Genomic DNA, 27,678 nt, shown 5'->3' on the forward strand with positions numbered 1-27,678 from the left:
ATGGAGAAGGCTGAGGTAATCATCGGCTTTTTTGCCTCAGTCTTCACCAGCAAGTGCTCCAGCCACACCACCCAATACGCAGGAGGCAAAGGGAGGGACTGGAAGAATGAAGAACTGCCCAGTGTAGGAGAAGATCAGGTTCAAGACCATCTAAGGAACCTGAAGGTGCACAAATCCATGGGGCCTGATGAAATGCATCTGTGGGTCCTGAGGCAACTGGTGGATGAAGTGGCTAAGCCACTATCCATCATATATGAGAAGTTGTGGCAGTCTGGGGAAGTTCCAACTGACTGGAAAGGGGGAAACATAACCCCCATTTTTGAAAAGGGGAAAAAAGGAAGACCCGGGGAACTACAGGCCAGTCAGTCTCACCTCTGTGCCTGGCAAGACCATGGAGCAGATCCTCCTGGAAACTATGCTATGGCACATGGAAAATGAGGAGGTGACTGGTGACAGCCAACATGGCTCCACTAAGGGCAAATGGTGCCTGACAAATTTGGTGGCCTTGTACAATGGGGTTACAGCACTGGTGGATAAGGAAAGAGCAACTGATGTCATCCTCCTGGACTTGTGCAAACTGCATTTGACAGTGTCCCACAAGACATCCTTGTTGCTAAATTGGAGAGACATGGATGTGACAGATGGACCACTCAGTGGGTAAGGAATTGGCTGGATCATGACACTCAAAAAGTTGTGGAGAACAGTGACAAGTGACGTTCCACAGGGGTCAGTATTGGGACCAGCGCTGTTTAACATCTTTGCTAGTGACATGCACAGTGGGATTGAGTGCACCCTCAGCAAGTTTGCTGATGACACCAAGCTGTGTGGTGCAGTCAACACACTGGAGGGAAGGGACGCCATCCAGAGGGACCTTGACAGGCTTGAGAGGTGGGCCTGTGCGAACCTCATGAAGTTCAACAAGGCCAAGTGCAAGGTCCTGCACATGGGTTGGGACAATCCCAAGCACAAACACAGGCTGGGTGGAGAACAGATTGAGAACAGCCCTGTGGAGAAGGACTTGGGGGTGTTAGTTGACTAGAAGATCGGCATGACCCGGCAATGTGTGCTTGTAGCCCAGAAAGCCAACTGTATCCTGGGCTACATCAAAAGAAGCATGGCTAGCACATGGAGGGAGGGGATTCTGCCCCTCTACTCTGCTCTTGTGAGACCCCACCTACAGAACTGCAGTCAGCTCTGGGACCCCCAACAGAAGAAGGACATGGACCTGTTGGACTGAGTCCAGAGGAGGGACACAAAGATGATAAGGGGGCTGGAGCACCTCTCCTATGAAGACAGGCTGAAAGAGTTGGGGTTGTTCAGCCTGGAGAAGAGAAGGCTCCTGGGAGACCTTAGAGCAGCCTCCCAGGACCTAAAGGGGCCCTGCAAGAAAGATGGGGAGGGAGTTTTTACAAGGGCATTTAATGATAGGACAAGGGATAATGGCTCTCAGCTAAAAGAGGGTAGATTTAGATAAGATGTAAGGAAGGAGTTCTTCACTGTGAGGGTGGTGAAGCACTGGAACAGGTTGCCCAGAGAGGTTGTGGATGTCCCATCCCTGGAAGAGTTCAAGACCAGGTTGAATGGGGCTTTGAGCAACCTGGTCTAGTGGAAGGTGTCCCTGCCCATGGCAGGGGGGTTGGAATGAGATGATCTTTAAGGTCCCTTCCAACTCAAACCACTCTATCTTTCTATGACACAGAGGAAGGAGAAAAGCAAAGGACAGGCTGTGGGCGTGTGGACACCAAATCTCAAAGGATACCAGTCCCCTGGCATGGTACCCTTTTCCTTCAAGTGAGCCCCCATGAGCTTGGCTCCAAAACAGCCACCCTGGCATCAGTCACCCACCGGAGACTTCAGAAATCTCATCTGACGGCCAACAGCTTTAGTACTGCTCTGCAGCAGCCCTGGGTGCTCCGTGAGTGGTGAAAGCACTGAGGAAACTCCAGGTGATGGCAGAGCAAACATTTGGCGTGGTGACACTGTACAGCTCATCCCCGAGTTACTCGGGTGCTGTCAGAGCACACGCTGACAGGTGCTGATAAGCGATGCTTATCAGCAGCATCCCCGCCTAAGTTTCACGACAGGCTCATATGGAGCCTGCTATCCATCAGGATAACTGCAACATGGAGACACAAGTGCTATCACTGTTGCTTTCCACAGCAGAAAAAGAAACGATTAATAAGCTAGATTGCCAAACCGATAACCCACTGGGGAACTGGAAAACGGGTAAGTAGATGTGCCTAGATCGAGCCCTGCGGGGACGCTAAGTCAGAAGGGTCTCTCTGCTCTCCTGCCTCACCAAGGGGAAGCCAGAGGCAGCTCCCACCTTCACCAAACAGAAGGGACAACCTGATTCCTGCAGCTTCAGAAGAACCTCGGGGTGGTTGAGACCGAAGCCCTGTAGCGAGAAGATGCCACAGAGTGCTTTCAAACACACCCTGTCACCTCAACCAGCAGGAAGGGAAGCAAAGCAAGTCCGCTGTGGACCGAACCCACGGGTGGGTGGGTGACACCTGCCAGCACGGGTGCCCTGCTCTCCCACGTTTAATCCAGTCCTGGCTATACCAAATGGGCAGTGCAGAAGAGGCGCAGATGAGCCACTGGAAGACAAATTCCAGGTCCAAAGAAAGCAGGGAGGACCGAGCTCTCCTTCCTTTGCTCATAATGATTACAAAGTTGTCCGTCATCACAAATACACGTACGAGCCTTGCAAATGCCAAAGAAGACCTTTAACGTACTTTGGACAAGCAGAGCTTTGGCTCGCTCATACGAAACATCCCCTTCTGGAATACCCTGGCCCCACACCAATGGTCTGAATATGAACTACGAGTCAAAGAGATGCACCCATCAGGACCACCATCATCAGGGCAGTGAAAACTCCCATAGGCAACGAGGAAAACTTTCTACAGTTACATGTCGGGAATCAGATGTACTGTTTGGGAAAATAAATATCAGTTCCCTGGAAGAACCTGGGTTTATTTACTTGAATGGGCATTAGTTATTTGATTTCTTGACATCTGCTGGAGAGTACTGCAAGGTTCCTACTTTCTTCAAAGAAAACCCCAGCCCTTGAAGAGCTGGTATTGGACGTGACTCATTACCTCGATTCAAGCGTACAAACTGAACAAAAATTATATACATCAGGTGGAGGGGCTGACGAAAGGTGACCAAACTGTCCCAGTTGCTTCAGTTGTGGGTGGGAACCTGGCCATCGGTACAGGAACCAAAAGACAAGGGGATGCAGTTGCGGGCTATGCTGCTCTTCACGTGTCGCATGCTGGTCCCACGGTAGGGTGGTGCAGCACCCAGCTCAAACAGACTCTGGACTGGACTAGACTGTGTGGCCTAAAGAAGTCCCCATCGCCTTCTCGTGCAGAAGTAGTACTGTCCAGTACCTCGCTTCGGATTTAAGCAGAACTGAGAAACATGTCTTGTTGTAGAAGTAATTGATAGGTTACCTGAAAGATCTTGAAATTCAGGCTTTTGACTGAAGATGAGGTAGTTCGTGGCAATGAAATGAAGCAGCCAAGTCGAAAGGCAATCAGAATTGTGAAACTGCGAGAAGAAAGGAAACACAAACAACACTTAATGCTATCGTGTCTACAAGACAGCTACGCCTTGCTTGTCAAAATATTTCAGATTTCCCCTGTCAACATACAGAGCAGTTTACTACAAAAAGTTTTGACTGCAGGAGGTAACGAAGGAAAAGTCATAGATGGAAACATGTAAACAGACGGAGACCGAAGAACGAATGATAAAACTCCCTCTCCCGGGGGTGTGACCTAACCCCTGGTCCTCCTTTGGTCATGAATCTTGGAAATTTTTGTCTTCTGCAGAGAAGCAGAATTGGAGAAAAAGGAAGGTAAGGAGCATGGCACGCTGGTTTTGTTGTCTCTCGCCACGAAATCCTGTTTGTTCAAGACAATATCCTGCCTGAGACTTGTAAACGATTCAGGTTTTATTTTCCTCTTCTTTTTTCCAAATCTCTCTTTACTGTCTCTCTTTCTCTCTCTCGTCAGCCACTAGCCTTTTCTTTTCCTGCTTCGTATGTATTTCCCTCAATATTCTATCAGGTTAGATCTCCTCTGCCACTTGCGTGTCATACAATTTCTTTTTGAGTGAAAGGGCAAGTAGTGCTTCTTCACTTGCCTGAAACACATCTTTTCTGGCAGAAGCTGCAATTAAGCTGAACTGCCGCAACGTGTCCATGACGAAGGAATTCGCAGAGATCATCGTTCGGCAGCGCATTCTGCAATAAAAGGCTGAAGGCCGTATTTTAGCCAGCCTTGTGCCGCTAGATAGCCCTCATCAACAGATTGTGGATCGGTGTTTGTCCTTGGGCAGGGAAATCATTAAGGCAGTAAAAGTCTTATCAGCGAAACCAACCCCACTAATCAGAGTCGACATGTATATTCTTAGTTGCTACACACAACGCGTACCTTGGCTTTTTTGAGCAAGCTAACAATACTGAGACTTGTGGATGCCAGTTCGCGGCTAGGCATGCTCTGCAGCTGCGTGATAATGTAAAGCTCACAAATATGCTGGAGTCTCATTACTTGGTACATCTCTGCACAGATCAAGAGAGACATAGCTTGCAGAATACTGGCTGAAAAACAAGAAAACATAAGTTACATGTAATTTGCCTTTTTGACAAGATGATCAAAGCCACTTTTCACCCAGTCACCTTTTAAACAGTGGACACAAACTCAAACCGCTGTTGATCACCTTATTTCCTTTTCATCACTATCATCATAACTTTGATACATTGCTCACTTTTTGCTGATAAACTACTTAACAGGAAAAGAGAAGTTAGTACTTTTTAGGAGGAAAGTGTCATAAATTGTTATCAAAATCCCGCATCTTGAAGATGGCAAGTCAAGTGCTGCTGGTCTATTTAAAGTAAGTGATGACTAATAAGAGGATCTAGCTTTCCTTTCAAAAAAGAACATCTGCAATACATGTACAAGAAAATACAGCAAAAAGGCCAAAAAGAAGATGGAGCAACTCTATTTTTGAAAAAAAATATGGTATGGTGCTTGCATATATAAACTGATGGGCAAGGAAAAGTTAGGCGGACTGAAAAAGAGAAACATATGTAAAACCTAAGAATGAGGTAGAATTATTTGAAAAGAAAACAGAAGCAAAAATACATATCACAACATCATTCTTTCATTATATCAAAGGAAAGTTATCCGTATTTAAACCCTATTTCTTATTTAGCGTGTAGATTTTCTTCCCACTAAAAAAGACAAAGGTTAAGACACAACAAATACTCTAGCTCAATTTTTCTTGCCAAATACGCCAGTTGACATACTTTTATTCTGGTTTTACATACAAATAAGGCATTCACATATACAAATAAGATATTCCTGCAATTTAACCTTGCTTGTATTAAACTTAGCAAAATATATGCTCAACAAAATGACAATTTTGAAATAAACCCCAGAATTAAGATTAGAAAGCAGTATTACTGTGATGTAGAGCAAAAACTCCAAACATTGTAATGGACCAGAAATGCAGTTCCACAGTTTTTTGAGTCTTGCTGTGTCAGCACAAAACAAATACAGCTTTATTAGTGGTATTTGTTCTGCCTGCTGTTGAATTTACTTGAATAAGAGTGATTTCTTTCTTTATTGCACAATATGAACTAGTTCTCTTTCTTGAGACGTTCTACATTACAAGACTGGCATTTTTCAATGAAATAAATGCTGCTACTTTACTCCCTATCAATGCCCCACTGCAGAAAAATGAGTAACAGAAACACGTGTATTTTAAAATTTTCTTACCTGGGCAGCAGGAGTCGGTATAAAGGTACTCTAGAAAGGAGAGGAAAGTGTCTTTGGAAACCCCATACACTGGAACCAGAACACTATTTGCTTCTAGATAATTACCATTAAACATAGCTGCCATTACCTCACAGCGAGCTACCAGAACTGCTCTGTGGGCTGGTACAGTTGCACCTGCAGGACACGAGATAAAAATCAATGATGATTTTACATACCCAGAGAGATCTTGATTTTAAAGCTCATATTTTCTTAGAAGGCCTCCACTTCACTGAACATGACTGAAGTGTTTAAAAGTAATACTATCCAACAGATAACTAATAGCACACTCCGAGACTTAGAGCTGAAAATAATTAAACAATTGTCTAGTCCTAAAAAAACATTTCTGCATGAAGGGTGGGTGTGGACAGATGGAGAAAATCATTAGCATTTAAAAACCATCTCATCCTTATTCTCACAAAAGCATGCAACACTTTTTTTCCCCCTTGTATCTTTATTTTTAAGGGTGGATATATTTATTTTCCAGAAAAAATCACCTTTGACACTGCAGCTATGTTGGTGTACCCAAGCACATTCTCTGCAGACAAGATGGGAACAGATGATGGTTTCTGTATGTCTTTAACAGACAAGTCAGCCTCTGCTCCCTCATATCTTTTTAATCCTGGCCACAAAGAGGAGTTGGTAATTACCATCATCTCAAGAGACTTTTTAAAAGAAAAGTCCCCACAATAATTTAGATATTTCTTTTCACACTTGTCAGGTTAAGCAATAGGGACATCTAACCTAGGCACCCGCAAGGTTGAAGGTTGCTTTCATAAGGAGTCACCTATCATAGAGAAGTTGCAGAGACCTGTGACAGAAACATGAAGATCAGTACGGGAGCATCTAGAAGGGCGGTAAAACCCAGCAGATGTTGATGGCACCTAGATTAGCAGGTCATCAAAACCCCAGCACATCTACGTCCATTTCTAGGGATGTCCACACTGGGGGAAGAAGGGCAGTGAATAAAGCCTAAGGTGGCACAGGAGCAGGACGTCAGCCCCTGTCACCTTCTGGAGGGCAGAGAAAGGCACATCCACAGCCAGCACCAGCCTGAGAGGGACAATAACCAGCATCTCTGGTCTTTCCCCTGAGGGCAACGAGCATAGCTGTGGCCACCAGAGTCCATGCCTCTCCGAGGTCTGATGCTGGGAAGAGCCCTCGGATATGTCCCAGTGCTTGTGGAGGTGAGAACATGAGTGAGATAAATAGGTTTTAAAATAAAATCACCATCCCCTGTGATGCAGTCCCTGGTTTAGCCTTGCTACTTTGGTGCTATGCCACTGCAGGAGCCTTTCCTTTGTTTTGCTAATCCTGTGAGGGATGCGCGTGAATCAGAGAGGCACAAAGCCTGCCATGGCAGGCAGATGGCATCCGTACAGGCTTAGCCCAGATAAACCACGTTGAGAGTGGATGTGGTGACCGAACCCCCCTTCTCCTTGCAAACGTTGCTGACACAAAACCACGAGCACCTTGCCACCGCGGGCAAGACAGAGAGCTGCACCACTCTGATGGAAGCCCGCCTGTGGTTTGTGGTTTGCTTTCGCATCACAGCTGCAAGTAATTGCGCGGAGGTAAAGCTTCTCTCCGAGAGCTGACCTGAGGACAGAGCCAGCTGAGGATCTCACTGACGTGGTGACGTCCTCCCGGCCAGGGACGCTCGACTGGATGACATTGCCAGTCGCCTCCATTGTAACCATGAGCGATATCTGTATTATCATCGCTCTTATCAACACGGAGTTCATAACGGCTTTTATCCACCATTATTTGAATGGAGTTAGATCTGGCAGATCTAAGGTAGGAAGCATTAGCAAGTATTTAGATGCTTAATAAAGTATACATACGTTAGTAATCCTGATGTTTGGCTGGTTTAACTCTCTCCCTACTGGAGCTCAATGGGTACGGTTCTTTTGTCTCCCATTTGCAAACATTATCCTGTGGACATTGGTCTGGCATTGTACAGGGACCCGCTTTAAAAACCAGATGGGTGGAAGTAAGGCAGCCAGGGAGGGATCTGGGCACTGTTGTGACCCAGACCTGCCCGACAGCCTCAACCTTTACCGATGCATAACCCCTCAGGGCAGTCGGGTTATGACAGTGGACACTGCTGTAAAGCATCCATAAGGACAAGCGTTAGTTCTAAGCTAAAACTGCTTTCCACGGTGATAGCAAAGCATATACATTTTCCTAGTTGTGACACAACAGAAAATACAGTCACCTCCATTTCCCACTCTCCTGCAGAGAGGATAATTGCTGGAGGTGCAGTGGTGAGTATGTCAACAGGAGCAGGGGTACCCTACCTTGTATTTTGAAGATGACATCAGCTAGGACAGGCGTATTAAAGAACAGCCTGAGAGAAGTATTATACAGCCGTTTTATCTGGTGAGATCTGCAGTCCTTTACAGTGCTTACCTGCAAAATAAATTATTAATAGAACACTGTCATGTACAGTTGCCCACAGAATAAAAGATTACAAGACATCATTTATGCAGGGAAACTAAACAACATTCTTCTGCTGTCTACTTTATGTTCTTTTGCTAATGCTATTCAGCCATGCCTCTCGCACATGCAATCCTCTGCAGTCACCTTTATTGTTTATTTTCCTATTTCCCACAGTGCAGCAATGCTCCAAGGCATCTCTGTCTCCTACAGTCACACCCCAGCTCTTGCCTTGGTACTCTCCGACCTGTGACAAAACTCCCACATCCAGCACCTCTGGGCAAGTTTGACTGCATCACAGATTTTCTGGACTCCACACCTTTTCATAAATGCCCTGTTGAGGCCCAAGGCTGCAGTAACACAAAGTTTGAGGGCTCTGGGGGGAGCACTGATGGACACAGATCCATCCCCTGGCACAATGCTGCATACAGATGCAAGGCAGCTAAAAGTTGTCCGTTTCTTGATATTGCCATGATATTGCCTCCACAGAGGCAGAGGGAGCTTACAGGCTGAAGCACAGACTTCTCTTACAATAATCTGGGCATGTTAGTGTCAAGACCCTCCAAAAACTAGTACTTCCAGTTAGTTTTCAATTTTGTTTTTTTTACTTTAAAAGTGGAATCTCAAGCTACTAAAAGGAACAACATCAACATCATATTGCTAGATTGTGGTAAGTGAAATTCAGATAAGGTTGAATTTATGGTTAAAATCTTATCTAATTTAGTAATTAATTTTTAATTTTATCAGGAAAAATGACAATTCATTTCTATGACTTTGAAGAAAAACTTTTAAGTATGAAATAAAAGTACCCCAAAGGCATTTAAAAAAAACAAAAAAAACCCCAAAGAAACAACAACAACAAATCAGGCTTATTATCTTAAAAGCTTTTGGGACTTTGTAAGTCCAACCCTATGAATATTTCAGCTCTGACACTCAGGACTGGCAAGGCTACAACCGAGAGATCAGAAGCTTAAAACTGCTAAGTAAGTTTTTAATCTTTATATTACATTATCTCAAGACAGTCCAAGATTATTTCCCATTTAAATTGACAGAAACACTTTGTGCAAGTTCTATAGTATCAGGGAATGTATAAGATTTACTGGGTAGCAAAAGGCTGTTAAAACTAATTCTATACCGTAACATTTTATTAGCATAATAATGTGACATAAATTACATTTTATTGTGAAGTCATCTGCTGAATTAAATATATCGAGTTACAGACAGATTTCCGCACCACAACATTTATAAAAGAAACCACCTCTCCTGATCTACTGCAGAAGCATAACTTTTGGCACATATTCAGGAAAGCAAAGCTCTCCTGGGCAGCCTCTATTACATGAGAATTAGCAACACATAATCATATTGTTAGACAATGTGCAAAGCTGTGAATATGACTAATCCTTTTCGGATACCTACTTGTGTGCTTTTTATCCATTACACTAATTCTGCACATTACATCAGTATCTCTGTTTTTGTGTTTTGTAAATGCCTGTGAACAACCCACTGATAAAGCAATAAAAGCTGTGTAAGACAAAGTGAGTTTTAAAACAAAGACTGACAAGGAAACCTTGTCTACAAAACAATTTCCCAAGAACTTAAGTAACTAATACTAAGAGTTACCCCAAGAGAGTTAGATGTACCTTCCCTGGAGTTTTCAGGATACATTTAACTTTCTCAAGCACATGTTCAGTTTTTTCTGGATCCTTCAACTTCTTTTTTATATCCTCTTCTAATCGTTCCCACTGGAAAGCACCTGCCACAAGAGCAGGTAAAGTTGGATTATAAATCAACAAGGCACAGGACTTAGCAGGCAGAGAAAAGACGATATCAATGCCAAACAGATCCTGCAGAAACAATTTTTTTTTGGTGCATAAATCAGCCAGATCTTTGTGCTTTGTGCTTAGGAAGGGCGAGATACAATTCTTGGACAATCAAACTTCCATGGTACTTTTACAAGAATACAAAGACTTGGGCATCTCTCTTGCTTTCAAAATTAACTTCTGAATTCCTCCCAGTTCAATCATTACATATTGCAGGTAGATAAGCAGAAAAAAAATAATCCTGAATGTTTCAATATTTGTGGAAGTTTTTTAGCTTCTGCTCATACTGCTGGTTGCATTGCTTTGTAGGTGTCTGAACCAGAAAAGCTTCATGCACAATTATATTCTGAGTACTGGTAACTAAAAACAGCACAAGGTTTGCAGTAGAATTTCTTTTTTTCTTGTGTACAGAGTCAAAGCCATGATAGTCTCTCAGATCTCTCAATAGCTTCCTTGGAAAAAATGAAAACTGTTGGCCAGCGTTAAAACAAACATAGTTTATCTTCATACACTTCACTGGAGTAAGTGTCAAAGACACCATGGGGCTTTTTTGGTAACAACTTTCAGCTCTGATCCCCAGGGCCATGCAGCAAGGGGGAGTCAGGGGCAGATAAAGCTCAAGGTAAAGCACAAGTCAGCGTAGCCCTGAAGGCACTCTGCTGCAGATAAAGCTGAAACAGCGTCTTCAGCTCTATCAGCTCCTATGTTCACAATATGGATGGTGTTTATAACCCTGTGGGGATAACGTCATAGTCCTGAAAAGCTGAAAACAACGATACCGCCTCATGATCTTATCTCTTAGCCTGTGCCTCAAGTGTCTTCAAAAGTCCTCGTCACCTCTCAGAGGCACCAAACGGTGCGATGACTTTTGGCAGTGGCCTTCAGGTTGGAAGCTGTGACTTACAGCAGAGTTTCACCTAAAACCGTACAAAGTTTCCCACCTCTTTGGTTGTCACAGACAAAATTAAAAAGTAAAATTAGTGCACAAAAGGCAGCAGACACAAAGTTGTAAATGGTAACAGATGAAGACGCTGCGCTCAGATGCTGCTGAAATTCCAGGCTTAATCCCCTATTCATGTCACTAATAAATAAAAAAAAAATAAAAATAAATCCATTCACACTAAAAAACTTCTGCATCTGTTCTTTATGTTTTAGACTGGTTTGGAAAGAACTGAAAGGGATGTTTTCAATGTACAAACTCTAACTGAAAGTGTCTCCCTTGTGTCTTCACAAGCCAGTATTCACGTCTCAGCTACTAAGGCAGAAATCCTTTTCATACATCAGGCAGGTATCACTCTACGGGTATTGGCTAAGCTTCTTTATAGATGCAGCTCTAACATTATAATTATTTGGGGCTTTTTTTAAAGTTACAGTTAAAATCAGAATGCATCATTAAAAAGCCTACTAATTCTCTCAACAAATATCAAATATATATTCTTATGTGCTGACAGCTTGCAAAATATTTTATAAAGAACAAACAGGTATCAGGTACTTCCAGAAAAAAAAATAGTTCTCTGTCACCTAAGGATTCTTAAGCAACATTTGAAAAGTTAAAGTGTCAGTGCTGTTTTAATGACAGCTGGGATTAGGCAGGTGTGGTCCCTGCCTGTACCGAACTGGTAGCAAAACTCATGCAGTAAATCAGAGCCCCCTGCACTCCAGCCAGTTATCACTGTTTTCTCTTCAGCAGCAACACATCCAGAAGAGAAATCACTTGAGTTTTCTTAAGTAACCCCGAGCTCTCGTCCATGTGTTTAGAACATGCAACAATTTTAAGTATTTCAAAAGCCTGGGATCTGAAACCGTCTCAAACTCTAGATTTTTTTGGCAAACATTTGAATATCATTGGCGTTAGCTTATGGACTTTGTTCAGTAAAATATGGTGCTTGATTTAGGTTCGCTAGATCTGGAATGACAACTAATTTAATTTTTACTAAATCTAGGCGAAGGGCTTTTTTCAGGAGACATCAGCTGTACGAGAAATGAGTAGCCGGACCCGTTCCCGGGGAGGGTACCTGAATAAATGAAGTGGAGGATGTCTGGGAGACAAGAGCAGAAGACAGAGTCCTTCACCACCACCCTCACCGGCGGGACGCAGGGTGGGATGCCACGGGGGGCTGGGGGTGAGGGGTCCCCCGCCTCCACGGCGAAGAGGCTCCGCGCCGTCCGCACGATGGAGGCGTCGCGGATGTCGGCGGGGGTCTTCACCTCGAAGAGCAGCATGAAGAGGTGGCTGACGGAGCAGAGGATGATCTTGTGAGCCTCCACCACCGTGCTGAGGTCTTCGGGGTAGAACGCCACGTCCGCGCACTGGCAGCAGCAGAGCAGGTTGTGCAGGTCCGCGTCGTAGTGCGAGGCTTCGCCCTTTAAGATCGGCATTTTTTCTGTGGAAGGCAACGAGCCGGGCTGTAGAACTGAAGCAAGGATTAAGCGCGGGACAACGCTATTCCCAGAAAGCTGATCAAATGAAGGACAATTTTTGAAAGAAGTATTCAACAAGAAAATTTCTTATATGCCATTTGAATATGTTTAGTAAAATACTCTAAAAATGGAAACACCTAGTATAGTAAAATAATATAAGAAATACTTAGTTTAGTAAAAAGCGTCCATCCTTTTACGAAACCTCTGCAGGCACTTAGGTTTGAAAGAAACCTGGCCTGTGAATCCCAAACCTAAGGGATCTGAGTGAATTTCTGGTACGTGTGAGAGGAGACAGCTATGTATTTAGAGGTAACTACTTATCAGTAATTACATCGCTGAATGAATGCATCAGATGCTTAGAAATCATATGCAGGGGCATACACATCTCCTTTGTTTTGTTTGCAGCAAATAAAAATATTACTCGATGATATTGTAGAATAATAAAGAATGATGTAACGACTTCCTTTTGTAATTTCTCTATAAAGCTTTTATGTAATGCTTTTATTAATTTACTTTTGCACTATTTCATGCACCAGAAAACCACTCCTATTATTTTTGTCTGAAATAAATTAGAAGTCCATTGCAATGTTACATATTGCTTCACAATTCCCCCCAAATTAATTAAAGCATCACTAAAAGATGATGACACTAGAGCAACATAACCAGAATAGCTGATGATAGATAGCACAGCTCACCGTAATGATTACAAAATGTTAATTGTGCAAAGAACATGACACACATAACGAGCGATACTAGAGACCAAACATCAGCAAGCACCTGGCTGTTCAAGCTGAGGTGGTTGAACTCGATGGCACTTCTGCGTCTTTTTCCTTTTCTTCATTTTTTCTGATGACTTCTGATTCAAAGTTTGGATCATAAAATATTCCAGCTAAAACACGAAATGTATTTTTAAAAAACCCTAGTTATTTAAGAACAACCTAGACATCAAACTAAGGAGAACGAGCAGGTGCTGTATGCAGGACTGAGGCTACTGCCACTATGAACAGTCACCCAGGAGAGTCCCAGCACCCCTTTACCAGGAGCAGGGACCAAATGTAGTTGGAATTAGCACAATTTAAAAGGCTATTTATGCAAATTATGGCTGTTAATTCTCTCGTATTTAATCTTCCCAGAAATGACAGGTACAAAGATATCCGATTTACCACCTTCCATGGATGACCAATTATAGAATTACAGAGAAGAATAAGACTTGGTGGATAATGATGAAGTGCAAGTGACAGAAGTAACAGAACCACATACAAGCTCTTCAGCTTGCAACTGACTACCACCATCACCACGCAATGTTACCATGTCCTCTGAAAAAGTCATACTACGGGCTGATCTTTGTGGGCAAGGTTTGTCTCACTGGGACAGACTAAAAGCATCATCACTGCAATGAAAAAGTACGTGAGGGGAAATTATCCCTTTTACAGGAATGAAGAGGCACAAAGGGTGGTTTAGTTCGAATTAATGCGTGTCTTAAACACTTTCATCACCCAAGGTATTACTGTAGCCCATATAGTGTTTTCTAAAAACTAGAAAAATGTTCCGGCTGGACAGATGTTGTATGCCTTCCTCGGTTTTAATTAGGAATGAAGGGATCCAATAGAAACTGGCTAACTGTTGTGCCAGATATTCCAAGTTACTATCAAATCCCAGGGGAACACACTGTACTTACACACCAGGGACAACAACAGTACAGACTATGTGCAATTACTCTCCTGAAAGAACTGCATGTTTTTGTTCAAGAACAAATGCCACTGGGAAAGTTACCAAAAGATTCAAAAGAAGACTGAGCTTAAAACACCTCGTAAAACTGAAAATGAAATACCAGTGTGAAATAATTTTGTGGAGAAGAAAAATACATCTGAAAGACTGTATTTAGAAACTGCTCAGCAGGCTTCCTTGTCTTCAGGAGAGTGGAAAGAGGATAAGCTTATTAAAAGTAGGACATTTTAACAAGCTTCTCAGCTTCTGCCTTGTTCAGCTTCGGTGCAGCTGACCCCAGGCTCTGCTCAGGATTGCAAATTGCACCACGACTGCAAACCGAGCGACCGCAACAATATGCTAAAAACCAGGCAATTCAACAATCTCACCCATCTCCTTTTACAAGTAGAACAGCTGTGAGAGTTTGAGCAATTAAAATTAAAAATATCAGAACATTATGGAATGATTCAGCTTGGAAGGGACCTGTGGAGGTCACCCAACCAGGGCACCTGCTCAAAACAGGACTCATCTTCAAAGTGGAATGGCATTGTCAAGTGACTTGTCCAGCTGGGGTTTGGTTATCCCATCCCAGCAAGATAAAAGGACAGGAATGGAGGGGTGGGGGGGAATTCTTGCAGTGTGTACTGTGACTTTCCTAAAACTTCCTAGAAGGTAGCTAAAACTGGAGCAACCTCAGTACTGCCAATTTAGCTAGAATCATAGAATCACGGAATCGTAGAATGGTTTGGGTTGGAAGGGATTTTACAGATCATCTGGTTCCAACCCCCCTGCGATGGGCAGGGACCCCTTCCACCAGACCAGGTTGCTCCAAGCCCCATCCATCCTGGCCTTGAACACTGCCAGGGATGGGGCATCCACAACCTCTCTGGGCAACCTGTTCCTGTGCCTCACCACCCTCATCATAAAGATTTTCTTCATAATATCTAACCTAAATCTAGCATTGGTGGGAGGGCTCATGGTGTGCCTCTGCTCGCTCTCCGAAGCCCTGACATCGGTCATGCACCTCCCATGTGTGCCGCCCTGCTTTCAACCCAGGGGTTTCTCACTCACCACTCCTCCAAAGTACTTCTGTACGTAGAAGTCATTAAGAGCGTGCAGTTCGAGGTAAGTGGCTCCCAGTTCCTTGGCAAGCTGAACTCCCTCGGAGGTGGTGACACAGCTCCTCCTGTCCGAAGTGCACAGGGGGCAGGTGCAAGACACTCCTGGGGTAAAAAGTCATGCAAAAAAAAACCCAAAACATTTTTGTCAAATAATCCAGAATATTTAGCTTCCTAAATAATTGTAAAGATTTATTATTTAGAAAAGAACAAAAAGGGAAATGGAAACATAGTCATTTTATAATAAAAAAATCTATAATTATTTCAAAAACCCCCAACTTCTTATTAATCGGTTCAAAATATTAGCTGCTATACAAAACTCAGTTTACATTTCATCAGCGTTAATTTACATTCAGTTTTGCAAAGGTGGAAAAGTCAAGCAGGACTTCCAGAAGTCAGTTTTGGCTTAGGGCCTGCCTCAGTATCCTGATACACACAGGTGTTGTACTAGCCTGCAGGTGTTACCATTCATTAATGTCACCATTAAACTCGTTTAATTATTGTGGCTTGTCCATGCAAGAAGCACGCACTATAATGGAAGGGAAAAATTTCCACTGTTGTCCCAGCTGTTACTGGCATGTACATACTGCGGAATATGATTCAATTACACATATTTTACAAAAAATTTTTTTAAGCCAAAATAGGTGTTTTTAAGATTATGCCAATTGTCATAACCCGACTGCCCTGAGGGGTTATGCATCGGTAAAGGTTGAGGCTGTCGGGCAGGTCTGGGTCACAACAGTGCCCAGATCCCTCCCTGGCTGCCTTACTTCCACCCATCTGGTTTTTAAAGCGGGTCCCTGTACAATGCCAGACCAATGTCCACAGGATAATGTTTGCAAATGGGAGACAAAAGAACCGTACCCATTGAGCTCCAGTAGGGAGAGAGTTAAACCAGCCAAACATCAGGATTACTAACGTATGTATACTTTATTAAGCATCTAAATACTCGCTAATGCTTCCTACCTTAGATCTGCCAGATCTAACTCCATTCAAATAATGGTGGATAAAAGCCGTTATGAACTCCGTGTTGATAAGAGCGATGATAATACAGATATCGCTCATGGTTACAATGGAGGCGACTGGCAATGTCATCCAGTCGAGCGTCCCTGGCCGGGAGGACGTCACCACGTCAGTGAGATCCTCAGCTGGCTCTGTCCTCAGGTCAGCTCTCGGAGAGAAGCTTTACCTCCGCGCAATTACTTGCAGCTGTGATGCGAAAGCAAACCACAAACCACAGGCGGGCTTCCATCAAAGAGTGGTGCAGCTCTCTGTCTTGCCCGCGGTGGCAAGGTGCTCGTGGTTTTGTGTCAGCAACGTTTGCAAGGAGAAGGGAGGCAGGAATCGGTCACCACACCAGTTAACTGCTAAAAATCTGTTAGCGACCTTGGCTCAACTTTGCTTAATGCCAGGAAGAAGTTGCCGGCCATGGATGTGTTTCCAAATGTGCCGTGCATGCTCTACATTAATTTCCTCTGCTCAGACCTATGGATAATATGTAATAACACAGCTTTTCTTTTATTTCTTTTGGCAGCACCACTTGCTACTACAGAGGATTAAGATCTTAGTAATTTGTATGAGCAAACTGCTGTGTTCACAAATACCTCCTAGAAACAAAAGGGTTCTGTGTGTGCACAGCAGTCTGCTCCAGCTGGTCCCAAAGTGAAACTGCGGCTGGAGAGCCTGACTTCTCCCACGGTCACATTATTTAGGGAGGAAGACAGAAAAAAAAAAAAAGTGGAAAAGAAAAGTCCCAGTAGTGGAGTCACTCAGACTGATGGTATAGTGTGCTTAAACAAAAAGTGTAAGAAAAGGTGTTGGGGAAGACAAATATTAGCAAGACCTTGCCTATAGAATGGCAGATTTATTATCCCTGTATAAATCAGAGCTTAAAAACATTTGATCATTATCAGTGAATTACTAGAGGGAAGAAAATAAAGATTTAATTGTTACAGAGTTCTTTAACAGTCTTTTCTCAATCACTGAGCAAAAAGATATCTATGTAGACCCTGGCAAAACTGAGCATTACAGCCACTAAAGACATACTTCATATAGTGTAATTTTTTTTGTACATTATAAAATAAACGTCTACATCTACATCCATCGTGTCCCTTACTCATAGCAGGACAGATGCTCAGAAACACTTGTTTTAGTCAAACTCAAACTAAAAGATGACTCACAGGCTCAAGTTTTGCATTCATTGATTTAGAAAAAAAAAAACCCAAAACTAAAAATCAGGCCGCACAACTAAAAAGACCATATGAAAATCAACAAAAGCAAAATGCAAAACATTTGGAAACACAGAACAAAGTTTGTATGTTTGTTCTATCGGTGTCTGTGGTATTTCGGAACTTTATTTCCCTGATGTAAACAGAGAGGAGTTGCTAACGTCTACCCAAACAGTGAACATGTTCTCACCAGCATTGCCCTCGTCAGCTGCTGGACACTTTTAAGTCCACTCGGTCCTTCCACACTCATGAGACTTCGATTTTGCTATTGATTAGACAGCAACAACAACTTTGTGGTAGCTAAACATTCAGTGCAAAATCAATTTGCATTGCTCTCACAGCGGACTACTGATCAGCCTGGACAGGGTGTTATGGGAACACATAAGCTATACCACTGCTATACCATAGCTACCCTGCCGTGACAGGTCAGCGCCGTTGACGCAGCAGCATGTGGCACTTTGTGGTACCCAAAGGGCTGGTGACTCTGTTCTTATGACAGGATGCCAGAGAATTTCCCACCCCTTTGCCAGTGGCTGCAAGCTGATGGACTTAGTTTTAATCTCGTACACTAGAGATATTTTATACCTGAGACATGACCAGAGAGAACTGGTAACCGTAAGATTCATTTCATACACTCAGATGCACGCTGCTTAATCCAAAGCACTAGATTTAATCCCTGTGTGTGATGGCTCCACAAGAAGAGTCGTTGCAGAGGTCAAAGCAGGATAGGATGCCTTTCATCGCCAGGGTTAATTAAGCATAATGCTCTTGCCAATACACCAGTCTACAGAGCCATAATACATGCACATATTACCATCATCCTGACAGACTAATTGTTTCTGTTAGCAACTTGGAAAAACAATCAGCTTATACTGAAATTACAGCATATCTAACTTCCAAGTGAGATTTTAACTATTACTACAGGAGACTGGATACATACCAGTTTTTCGTGCACCAATAGCAGAAATTATCACTGGAACTGAGCAGTGGTTTGAGGCCTTTTTTATCATTGGTACATAACCGTCCTTTAGTTCTTGGAATGAAGTCTTGTCATTGACAGAGTATTTAATCACAATAATATCAGCTCCTCCAATGAGACTGCGAGATGTGTACCAGTCACTGTCAAATATATCCTAAACAGAAAAAACACTGATCAAAGATTTCCTGTCTATAAAGGAAAAGGTGAAATATTCAACAGTCTTAATGCAAAACCTTACAAAAGTATTTTTAACTGATAAGTTAATCTCTTATTTGAAGACGTGCAACAAAGACCAGAATTCATGCTTTGTAATTTCCTTGTCTGGAGAACAAGTTGTTCATTGTAGTACACAATAAATCTCTTTTATGAATTCAGGAATTCTTCAGGAAGAAAAAATAGGGTTTATCTAGGAATATACTTTGCAGGAAGAAACTTTACTGGTTTAATTACTTAACTTTCAAATGTTTTCATTAAGGAAATAAAAGCAGCTTCAGTGGTAGAGGTTTGCAGCAATTCATACAAAGCCATTATTTATCACAACATTTTAGGGAGACGGTTACAGAGAACTATGCTGTGTACCTATGAACCTTTAAATACAAGTTTCAGCAGTTGGGTGTGATTTTTATCTGCTTCACAAGAGCTTTCATGTAGCTTTAAGAAGTGTTAATATCTTCAGGACAAGGCCTTTAATCACATAACTAAACTTTCTTGACTTCATATTCAATTTGTCATTGTTCTGCGCTGTAAGTGTAAGTCTTACACTCTAAAATGATTTTGTATCCTGTTAATTTACACTGTGCTATATCCCCTGTAACATACAGATAATACTTGTATATTTGTCATGAGATCTATAGTTTCACAATTTCTGTCTTACCTGAAGGTGGCTTAGAAATGCCAATGAAAGCCACGGCTTTGTACATATGCTCAATTGAAAATTCTTGATGAAAATCTGGAACTGAAAATCAACTCACAAAACTAAAATACCACAACATCTTGGAACAGACAGACCTTATTGTGGCCATTCAATACTTAAAGAGGGCTCATAAGAAAGATGGAGAGAGACTTCTTACCAGGGCCTGTAGTGACAGGACAAGGGGCAATGGTTTTCAACTGAAAGAGGGTAGGTTTAGACTGGATATAAGGAAGACTTTTTTTTTTTTTTTTTTTTTAATGAGGGTGGTGTGACATTGAAACAGGTTGCTCAGGGAAACTGTGGATGCCCCATCCCTGGAAATGTTCAAGGCCAGGTTGGATGGGGCTCTGAGCAGCCCGATCTAATGAAAGATGCCCCTGTCCATGGCAGGGTGTTGGACTAGATGGTCTATAAAGGTCCCTTCCAACCCAAACCATTCTACGATTCTATAACAGTCCTGTACAACATGAGGCAAAGCATAGAAGAACTTGGGATCTTGAGGAGAAAATGGAAACAAGCAATCACGAAATAAAGAAGATGTGAAAGAGTGAGCACAGAAGAAGTGCCAAAAGGGACCCAAAGTTTGGGTTCGGGATGGTCAGTTTGATTTTGAAGAACAGGTCACAGAAATAAGAGCATTACAGATGGGAACCAGAGAAATACATAAAAGATTATTGATATCAACAAGTGGCTTGCATTGTCAATATAATTATTTTTGATCACTTCAAAGAGTCATTGTTTCAAACCTACGGTGAGGTAGCTGCAATACTCTTAAGTACAAGAGGTAGCACGAACTTGACAGAAGTGTATCAGTCAGCAAATATTTGCCTAGACTGTCAGTGCACATCATACCCAATTTAGGTGTTGTCTTTAACAAAAATAAGTCAGGAAATGAACTTAAAGTATAATAGGCATTCCCATTAATTTCTTTAATAGATGTTCTTGTTCTGTAATAAGAAAATGACAGTTAACAAGTTATCATGAATAGATATTGTTTGATTCACCATGTTGACGAGCTTTAAGAGCACTGCTCTTCATATTTGTTTTTTCAGTCAGCTCAGTTAGAGACTATTATAATCCCAGGCTAAGGAAAAATCTCCACCAGCATTTAACAGAATAATTTTGGCTGTGTTAAGAATATAAAGTTATCACATAAACACACGTTTAGCACCTATAGCAGTAAGACTACCTGCTACATTGCTTTGAGACAGCCAGCTAGATGGACATTTGCAGAATTTGATCACATAGTCAGGCAAAAACTGAGAATTTTCAAGGGACAGCTTTAATACATTTTAGCTGATGAAGATCTCAACAGAGAATTTTTAGTAGAGTTGTTGTATACATTTAACATGACAAAGGTCTAAGGGAAAAATGCAATACAAACCAAAAAATAACATAGAATATTTAGTTGTTCTATGCTGGCAGACAGAAAGCATGCCTGTTCCTTTGCAATTTCCTTCTAGCTGCCTGTCTTCAAGCTCAGGCCAGTTTGTACATGCCCATCTCCGAGGTCAGTGATAACCAGCAGTATCACCAGCAAGGTCCGGAGCACAGTTGCACAAATGCAAAAGAACTCCAACACAACTTTAAGCATTAATAATAAAAAAATTTTAAGCAATCTTCTTACAGAATGTAATATGTATTTCTTATATGTAGTGGTATGTTTGTATATGGTTTGTAGCTCCCTCCATTTTACAGCTAAAAATTTACAGCTAAATCTCCAGTGCATTATGACACTATTTCATGTTACAAAACAGAACGATTTTGTGAAGTTTTCTAAGTTTTTGGTCAATATGAACAGAGCTATGCCCAAGGGAAGAACCAGCTTTGACTCTCATGCTTTAGCTTCAGCATAAACCTAACAGGGCTTCTAGATACCAAAATGCATGGAGCTGTGGCTCCATCCTGACACCAGCCCCACCAGCAGCAGAGGACGGGACACCAGTTATCTGATATACATCCAGACACGTGCTCTGCTCTGGCCCCAGCCTTCATCATGGCTCTCCAATTAGAGCATCATCCAGTAAAACACCAGTCTGGAAGACCCTCCATGCCCTAATCTCAACCAGGGGCAGCTCTAATGCTCTGCTCATTGATGGAAATCTCAACAGAATATGTTGAAGTAGTAGACTTGTGTTTGTCTGCGTGTGCTTGCTCATGCATGTAACACAAAAGCAGCTTAAGGGGTCAATATCATACAGCAAAAACACATACGGGGGGGGGGGGGGGCCCCTAAAGAAAAAAATGGTCTTTAGAAAAAAAGTTATATTTTGGAAAACAAAACAAGCTCGTATGATTCCCCTACCCTTTTTGTACTTAGCCCAACTTGCCATATTTCCATCTCTGCAGGTGTGGGGAAAACTAGCAAAATCCTTACTGAAAACAGCTGCACAGGTGTGCAAATACACCTCTTTGTTTAACTATTACAGGAAAGAAATCCTATGGAAAGGTGGTACAGGCTGTAACAGCTTCCCAGGTGTGTGTGGCTGCACCTTGCAGCAGGTTTGTGGAGGTCTGTGCTTTCCACCACTGCCCTGTGCCACCACTGTGTGTCTCTGTTAACCCCATCAAGATGGATTTTACCAAAGTTTATGAAGTTTTGGTGGGGATGGACCCCACTTTCCTGGGGTAAGGGCCAGTCCTGGGTACATCAAGAAGTGAAAAATGCAGAATGTACCAACCCAACATCCCATGACACCCAATTTCTGTTACTGCTGTGCAGTTTCCCTATGCCCTCACATATTTAACACCCCCAAAAGCCCATTCGTGAAGATGGATGTTATGTTTAAAAACACAGAGGAGAAAAACAAGTTTCCAGAGGTCTTGTTGCAATTGTTTTCAATTTGCATCAAGCCTAGCATAGACTGCTCAGATTGCTGCTCTGTGCTGGGAAAATCCTCCAAAAAGATCTCTGACAACGAAGGGTTATTTGCCCAAAGCATCACTGGGACAGAGCATCTGGAGCCTCCTTGATTGTCACTTCTAGGGAAGCTTTCATGCAAAAATGACAGAAGGAATTTCTTTAGATGAAGAGCAACAGTTCAGATTCAGGAATAATGTTCACTCCAGGCTCCATCTATGAAATTTATGTAGCAGCTACTCCTCATCATGCTTCCTGCTCTTGTCATTTCCCAAGACAGCCATTGACAAAAAGAAAAATAACTGCATAGCTAAGATTATTATAATATGACCTTATTAATTACAATAATATTCCTGTTGCTTCTCCTCTCAGGACTTATTAGAAAAAAGCTTCATTTTGTCCTTGTGTGTCTCCATTATAAGCATCTCATAATATATGCTTCCCATTAGTAAATCATACTTCTCAAGCATTAATGTTGAAAATAAAGCCTTCAGAGGCAATGAAGGCCTGATTTCCCTACAAAATCACATGACCCCTTGAGAGGACAATACTTGCTTTGTTAAACATAATTTATGAATGCCTTTATGGTACGGCAATGAAACACACTGTGTCCTTGCAATGCCCACACTCTTTCTAAAACCTTCTCATAAACGTCCCCAAGTCTACCTAGCCCAGCCCTTGATCTGGAGCAGCAGCAATAGCAAATGCTCTTTGGGGGGACAAGAGAGCCCAGCCACCCCCGAGGACCATTCATTCCCCTGGGATTGCCCCAGGATCCAAGAGAGCTGCATTGGGAATATTGGAAAGTTCATCTCTCTTTAGGATGCATTTACAGACCTATTCTCCATTAACAGAGCCTTCCTTCCAGCGACGCTTTCCACACCATGTACCAGAGCCTTCCCCATTTTTTCAAGATTTCTCTGCAATTTCTCATCAGCCAGGTCCACAGCAGAACAAATTTTGCGTGCGTACTCTCCATAACTTCCTAGAACCCTGAACTTAGCTAAGTAACATGCAACATAGAAGGAAGTATCTTCTTCAGAAATTGAGGGAATTCAGACCACAACCCTGGAATGCCACTTTTGTTTTTCACTCAAGGCTTTCCAAAACAGCTTTCAGCTGACCCAGAAACAAAATTAATGAAGGCTAGCATTGTCCTTCCTGTGTTGTCCTCTGATAAAGTAATTTAATAATATTTGTAAAAAGCAAAACTAAAGAACACAGTAGGGAAAATAATTTACTAGGATACGATCACTTGTTGTAAACTGTCAACTTCAGACAGCCAAGCTTAAATATGAGAAAGGATGACATACTAAAAAATAAAAAGTTGCAAGCTACAGTTTTGTACTGAAGCAGTAATATGACTGGATTACTAAAAGTAATTAACAAAATCTAAGATTCACTTGCCATCAGATATTACAAATTTTGCCTGCACTTTTTCTGCAGTTTTTACTTGTACTTATGCAAAAGCATAACAAAATTCAGTGTAAAGTGACTAAAGTTGCAAACTACATGCAAACCAATAAAATGGCAACTCAGTCCTGAAGACTGTCAAATCCTACATAGAGTGCTAAATAAAGCAACCTTTTCCAAAGCGAATCTTAAAATTCATCTTGCAAATTACTCCTTGTAAGTTACTGTGTCTCATACTGAGGTTTACCCCACAAAGAATTAAAAAAACTGGGAAATGCTAGTTCAACACGTTTTATGAGAGCACAACTCAAGCATGCATTAGCAAGTGATGAGCTATTAAAATCACAATATTCAGCATGGATGTTAGCACCTTTATACATTTTCCCTAGTTCTTTTTATCTCCTCTCATCCTGGGTCTGCATTTTTTATCAAAATGTTTTCCAGCCACATGAATCACAAGGATGTCAGCCCACTTGTGCATCTGTGCCCTGCATGTGGGAGATATCGGCATGCAGCTTTGCAAAAGCAGCGCAGGACACAGTGGGCCATTGTGATATACTCAGTGATTGACACACAGAGATCGGTGCAGTTTTGGAAACAGTGACATTTTGCCCCCAGATTTTGAAAAGTATGTTCCACCACTCTCTCTACAACCCTGTGTCACCTGCATGGCAGTAACCTCCTCCCCAAAGTCAGCACTTCCATCCTACACACTGCAACTGCCACAGGAAAGAGATGCTTCTCCAACATGCTGCCACTGTTTTACATGTTGGCAGACATGAATTTAGCCTTGAAATCTTCTAAGCCAAGCAATATCAAAGAATATAGCACCCGCACAGGCAAATAAAATATTTACGGGGCCACTGTGTGAAAACAGTGGTCCCACTGCAGGTTGGAAACACCATTCCCTCATGTCTGTCTGTGATATGTGATGGGCATTGCCTTGGGTAATCATGCCCAAGAAGCTTTGCTTCCTAGCTCTGCAGTTTTGGTCACCCTCAGTTTATAAAATACCACACTCTTGCTGCACTACTGCTGCCGTTTCACCAACCACGTGCCCACCAGGACAATGCCACCGTGGCAGTGTTGACCACAGGGTCCAGGCCCTTCATGTTTCTCCAACCCATCAGTACATAAGTGCCTTGGCAGCTGCTGGAAAACCTTGCTGCAGCACTTTCAAAGAGACATATAGTACATGGTAAGATGCCCAATACCATAATACCATCAGGAAGAGTTCAACCAAAGATGGTTGAGCTGTTGATTCCTCCTGTAGACTCAAAAAGTTGAGCACTGTCCTGGGCTGACAAAGACACATGCAGCAGCAAATCAAAACATGAGCAAACTCACCCTGTACCACAATCTGGCCATCTCACAAAAGGGTCCCCCCATGCGCTGGGAGCTCTACTTGGTGAACTTGCATTCACGTTGCTTTTCCAGACTGACAGCTGTAAAGGACATCGAGCAGTTGGGCACCCCTGAGTTTGGAGACTCACAGCTACTAGGGTACTCAGTTGCCAAGTTTATGTCTAATACTGGCTTGTCTTAATCATATGGATATAATCTAGATGAGATACAAATCTCAGGTAAAATGCAAATTCACCTTTACATTATACTCAGACAATAGAGGTGGAAATAACGCAAGGCCCACCATACCACCACCTCTATGTTTCAGTAACGTGCAACAAGAATTCTTTTCCATGAAGAATACGACTTGAGGCAACATCAATCAACATTTTTAATTGTCCTGTATCATTTCCCCAGGCTACCAGAGGAACACTCCTGGAAGGACTACTGTGACCTAGTAAACCTCAAGCTTCCAGACTGTGGAAAACAATCCTGTTCTGCCTAACCCCACCAAGGATACACCTTCACTCAGAACAAATAACCTCCTGCAGAGTCCAGTCCAGCTATCTGAGATGTCTTCTACTAAGCAAAGAATGGTGGTTGTTCCTCATCATTCCCAGTAATAAATCTCCTGTCTCTAACTGAGAAAGCAAAAGGCAAGAGGCCTCAGAAACATAATGTCCCAGACAATCAAAAGCTAGCTTTTCAAGGGCAAAAGTAATATGGTTTACAGATCTGAAGAGCCTTGTTTTCTAGAAAAGCAAATGCAGATAAAAGAGCATAAAAAACCATGAACTCCATCTCCAGTCTCGGTCCTTTCTTCTGCCCTTCTCCAGATATCCCTGCTTGCCTTCCCACCTCCCCTACCAACCTCCAATCCTCTGAAACATCCTTTGAAGTCCTACAGCCTTAATTTATACTCAGGAGTTTTTACTCATTGCTGCGCTCCAATGACACCAGCAAACTGCACGTGCAGGTCACATGCAGCTTCAGCAATTTAAAACAGGATCCCCCAGTCCATTGGAACTGGTGTGTGTAAGTGCAGCTGACAAAAATAGTGTGAGAAGTAGAGAACAGAAGGAAGCTAAACTGGATCATTTAGTTTTAAGATTACAAACTTCTGGTCATGTACTTCTGGAAGTGTTAGGGTTCCCGCAGATCCCCCAAAAGATTTCCCTTACAAGACTTCAAAAATCAACCTAAGGGTAGAATTATAGAGCTGAAACTGATTATTGTTTTAATTTCTAAAAGCTGCTAATCTTAATTTTTTTTAAGGCTACTAAGTAGTCATTAAGTATGTTTTAATTTAGATTATCAGTATCATTTCTTACATAATCATTGATCTGCTCATACTCATAACTAAGTTGTCTCACTTACTAACAAAAGTGCTGACAACTTGGAAGAGTGTCAAAATCATTTGTATTCACCTTCAAATAAAGGAAATCATGTTAAGATGTGATTATTCATTATAACAGAAGTAAAATGATTCTCCATATACTGTATTTTGCAAGATATAAAATATTATAATCTTTCACTTTTCAAAGCTGGAAAACTGACTGCCTTTTCATTTTTACAGAAAAAAATATGTACGCTTTGTTTTATTGTTGATAAATATTTGGAGAGTGCTTATGATGCAGAGTCATGAAAAAGGGGTTCTTTTTTACCTCTGGATTACCGTCAATAAAGTTTTCATTAAACAGCACGGTTGAAAATATCACCTTCCTACAGAAGAGGTGGGCAGTGACTTGTTAATGAGAAACTTTTTGTAGCCCCTCGGAGACTTTGCAGCATTTGCCTGGTTACATTTTATATGCTTTTACTGTTAGCAGTAATTAAAATATGAACAAACGCCCACAATTATAAGAGTAATTTTAAAATTAGGATACATTTTCATTTGATGAAAACCACTTACGCTGTTAAGTGTGGTTAAAAAAATTGAGACGAATCTCTTACCCAGACAGGACAGTCATGTACCACCAGCCTGACATTTCCAAACACGCAGGCTTGATATTCGGTAAAAACTGGGTTTCCAACGTGACTGGCAGACAAACTGCTGTCAATCCGGGAAACGAGAGCACTCCTCCTGAGATAGCTCCAGATCAGGCTTGGCTGCTGATTGTCCTCAGAAAAGCTGTCTCTTTCATTCCCGAAGGCTACAATATTAACCGACCTAAAATAAAAATAATAAAGACAAAGCTGTGTTAACAAAGATGAAGGGCAGGGCTAAGCGGAAAAAAAAAAAATAAAAATCCCCTTAAATCAAACCTAACATATTAATCCCTCTGAATCCTCTTCCCTCCCTAGATTTTAACACCCCCCTGTAATCAACAGCGAAACACATACATGATCTCAAATCCAACAGCAGAACGAGCGCAAAGCGGAAAAGAAACCGGGAAACGCCGCTTGCATTACAAATCCCCAGCCGGCTTCGGATTTGTATTCGTCGGCGCCCACGCTCAGCGGCCCCCCCCGGGGCCCTTGCCGCATTCCCTCGCCCGCCGCCGGGCGGGATGAATGGGGGACGGCGGCGCCGGGGGATGGACCCCAGCTGCGCCCCACAGCTGCACCAGCGGATGCAGCAGCAGCGGATGCAGCGGCAGCAGCGGCGGCAGCG

At 42.4% G+C, this 27,678-nt stretch overlaps 1 protein-coding gene across 1 annotated transcript in view; it reads right to left on the reverse strand.

The window, feature by feature from the left end:
* The window catches only part of RHOBTB3 (Rho-related BTB domain containing 3), a 29,651-nt gene extending 2,242 nt beyond the window's left edge, over positions 1-27,409 (reverse strand). The window contains exons 1-11 of the mRNA XM_010578018.1: positions 27,402-27,409; positions 27,018-27,234; positions 18,496-18,688; positions 15,281-15,432; positions 13,280-13,391; positions 12,097-12,465; positions 9,902-10,014; positions 8,123-8,234; positions 5,787-5,960; positions 4,440-4,606; positions 3,459-3,555 (exon numbers count right to left, since the gene is read on the reverse strand). Coding sequence (XP_010576320.1) covers positions 3,459-3,555; positions 4,440-4,606; positions 5,787-5,960; positions 8,123-8,234; positions 9,902-10,014; positions 12,097-12,465; positions 13,280-13,391; positions 15,281-15,432; positions 18,496-18,688; positions 27,018-27,234; positions 27,402-27,409 — 1,714 coding nt within the window. The remainder of the gene's footprint in view (positions 1-3,458; positions 3,556-4,439; positions 4,607-5,786; positions 5,961-8,122; positions 8,235-9,901; positions 10,015-12,096; positions 12,466-13,279; positions 13,392-15,280; positions 15,433-18,495; positions 18,689-27,017; positions 27,235-27,401) is intronic.
* Between the last annotated feature and the right edge of the window lie 269 nt (positions 27,410-27,678).

The sequence above is a fragment of the Haliaeetus leucocephalus genome, unplaced genomic scaffold, assembly GCF_000737465.1.
Source record: "Haliaeetus leucocephalus isolate CR32 unplaced genomic scaffold, Haliaeetus_leucocephalus-4.0 Scaffold598, whole genome shotgun sequence".
Classification (NCBI taxonomy): Eukaryota; Metazoa; Chordata; class Aves; order Accipitriformes; family Accipitridae; genus Haliaeetus; species Haliaeetus leucocephalus.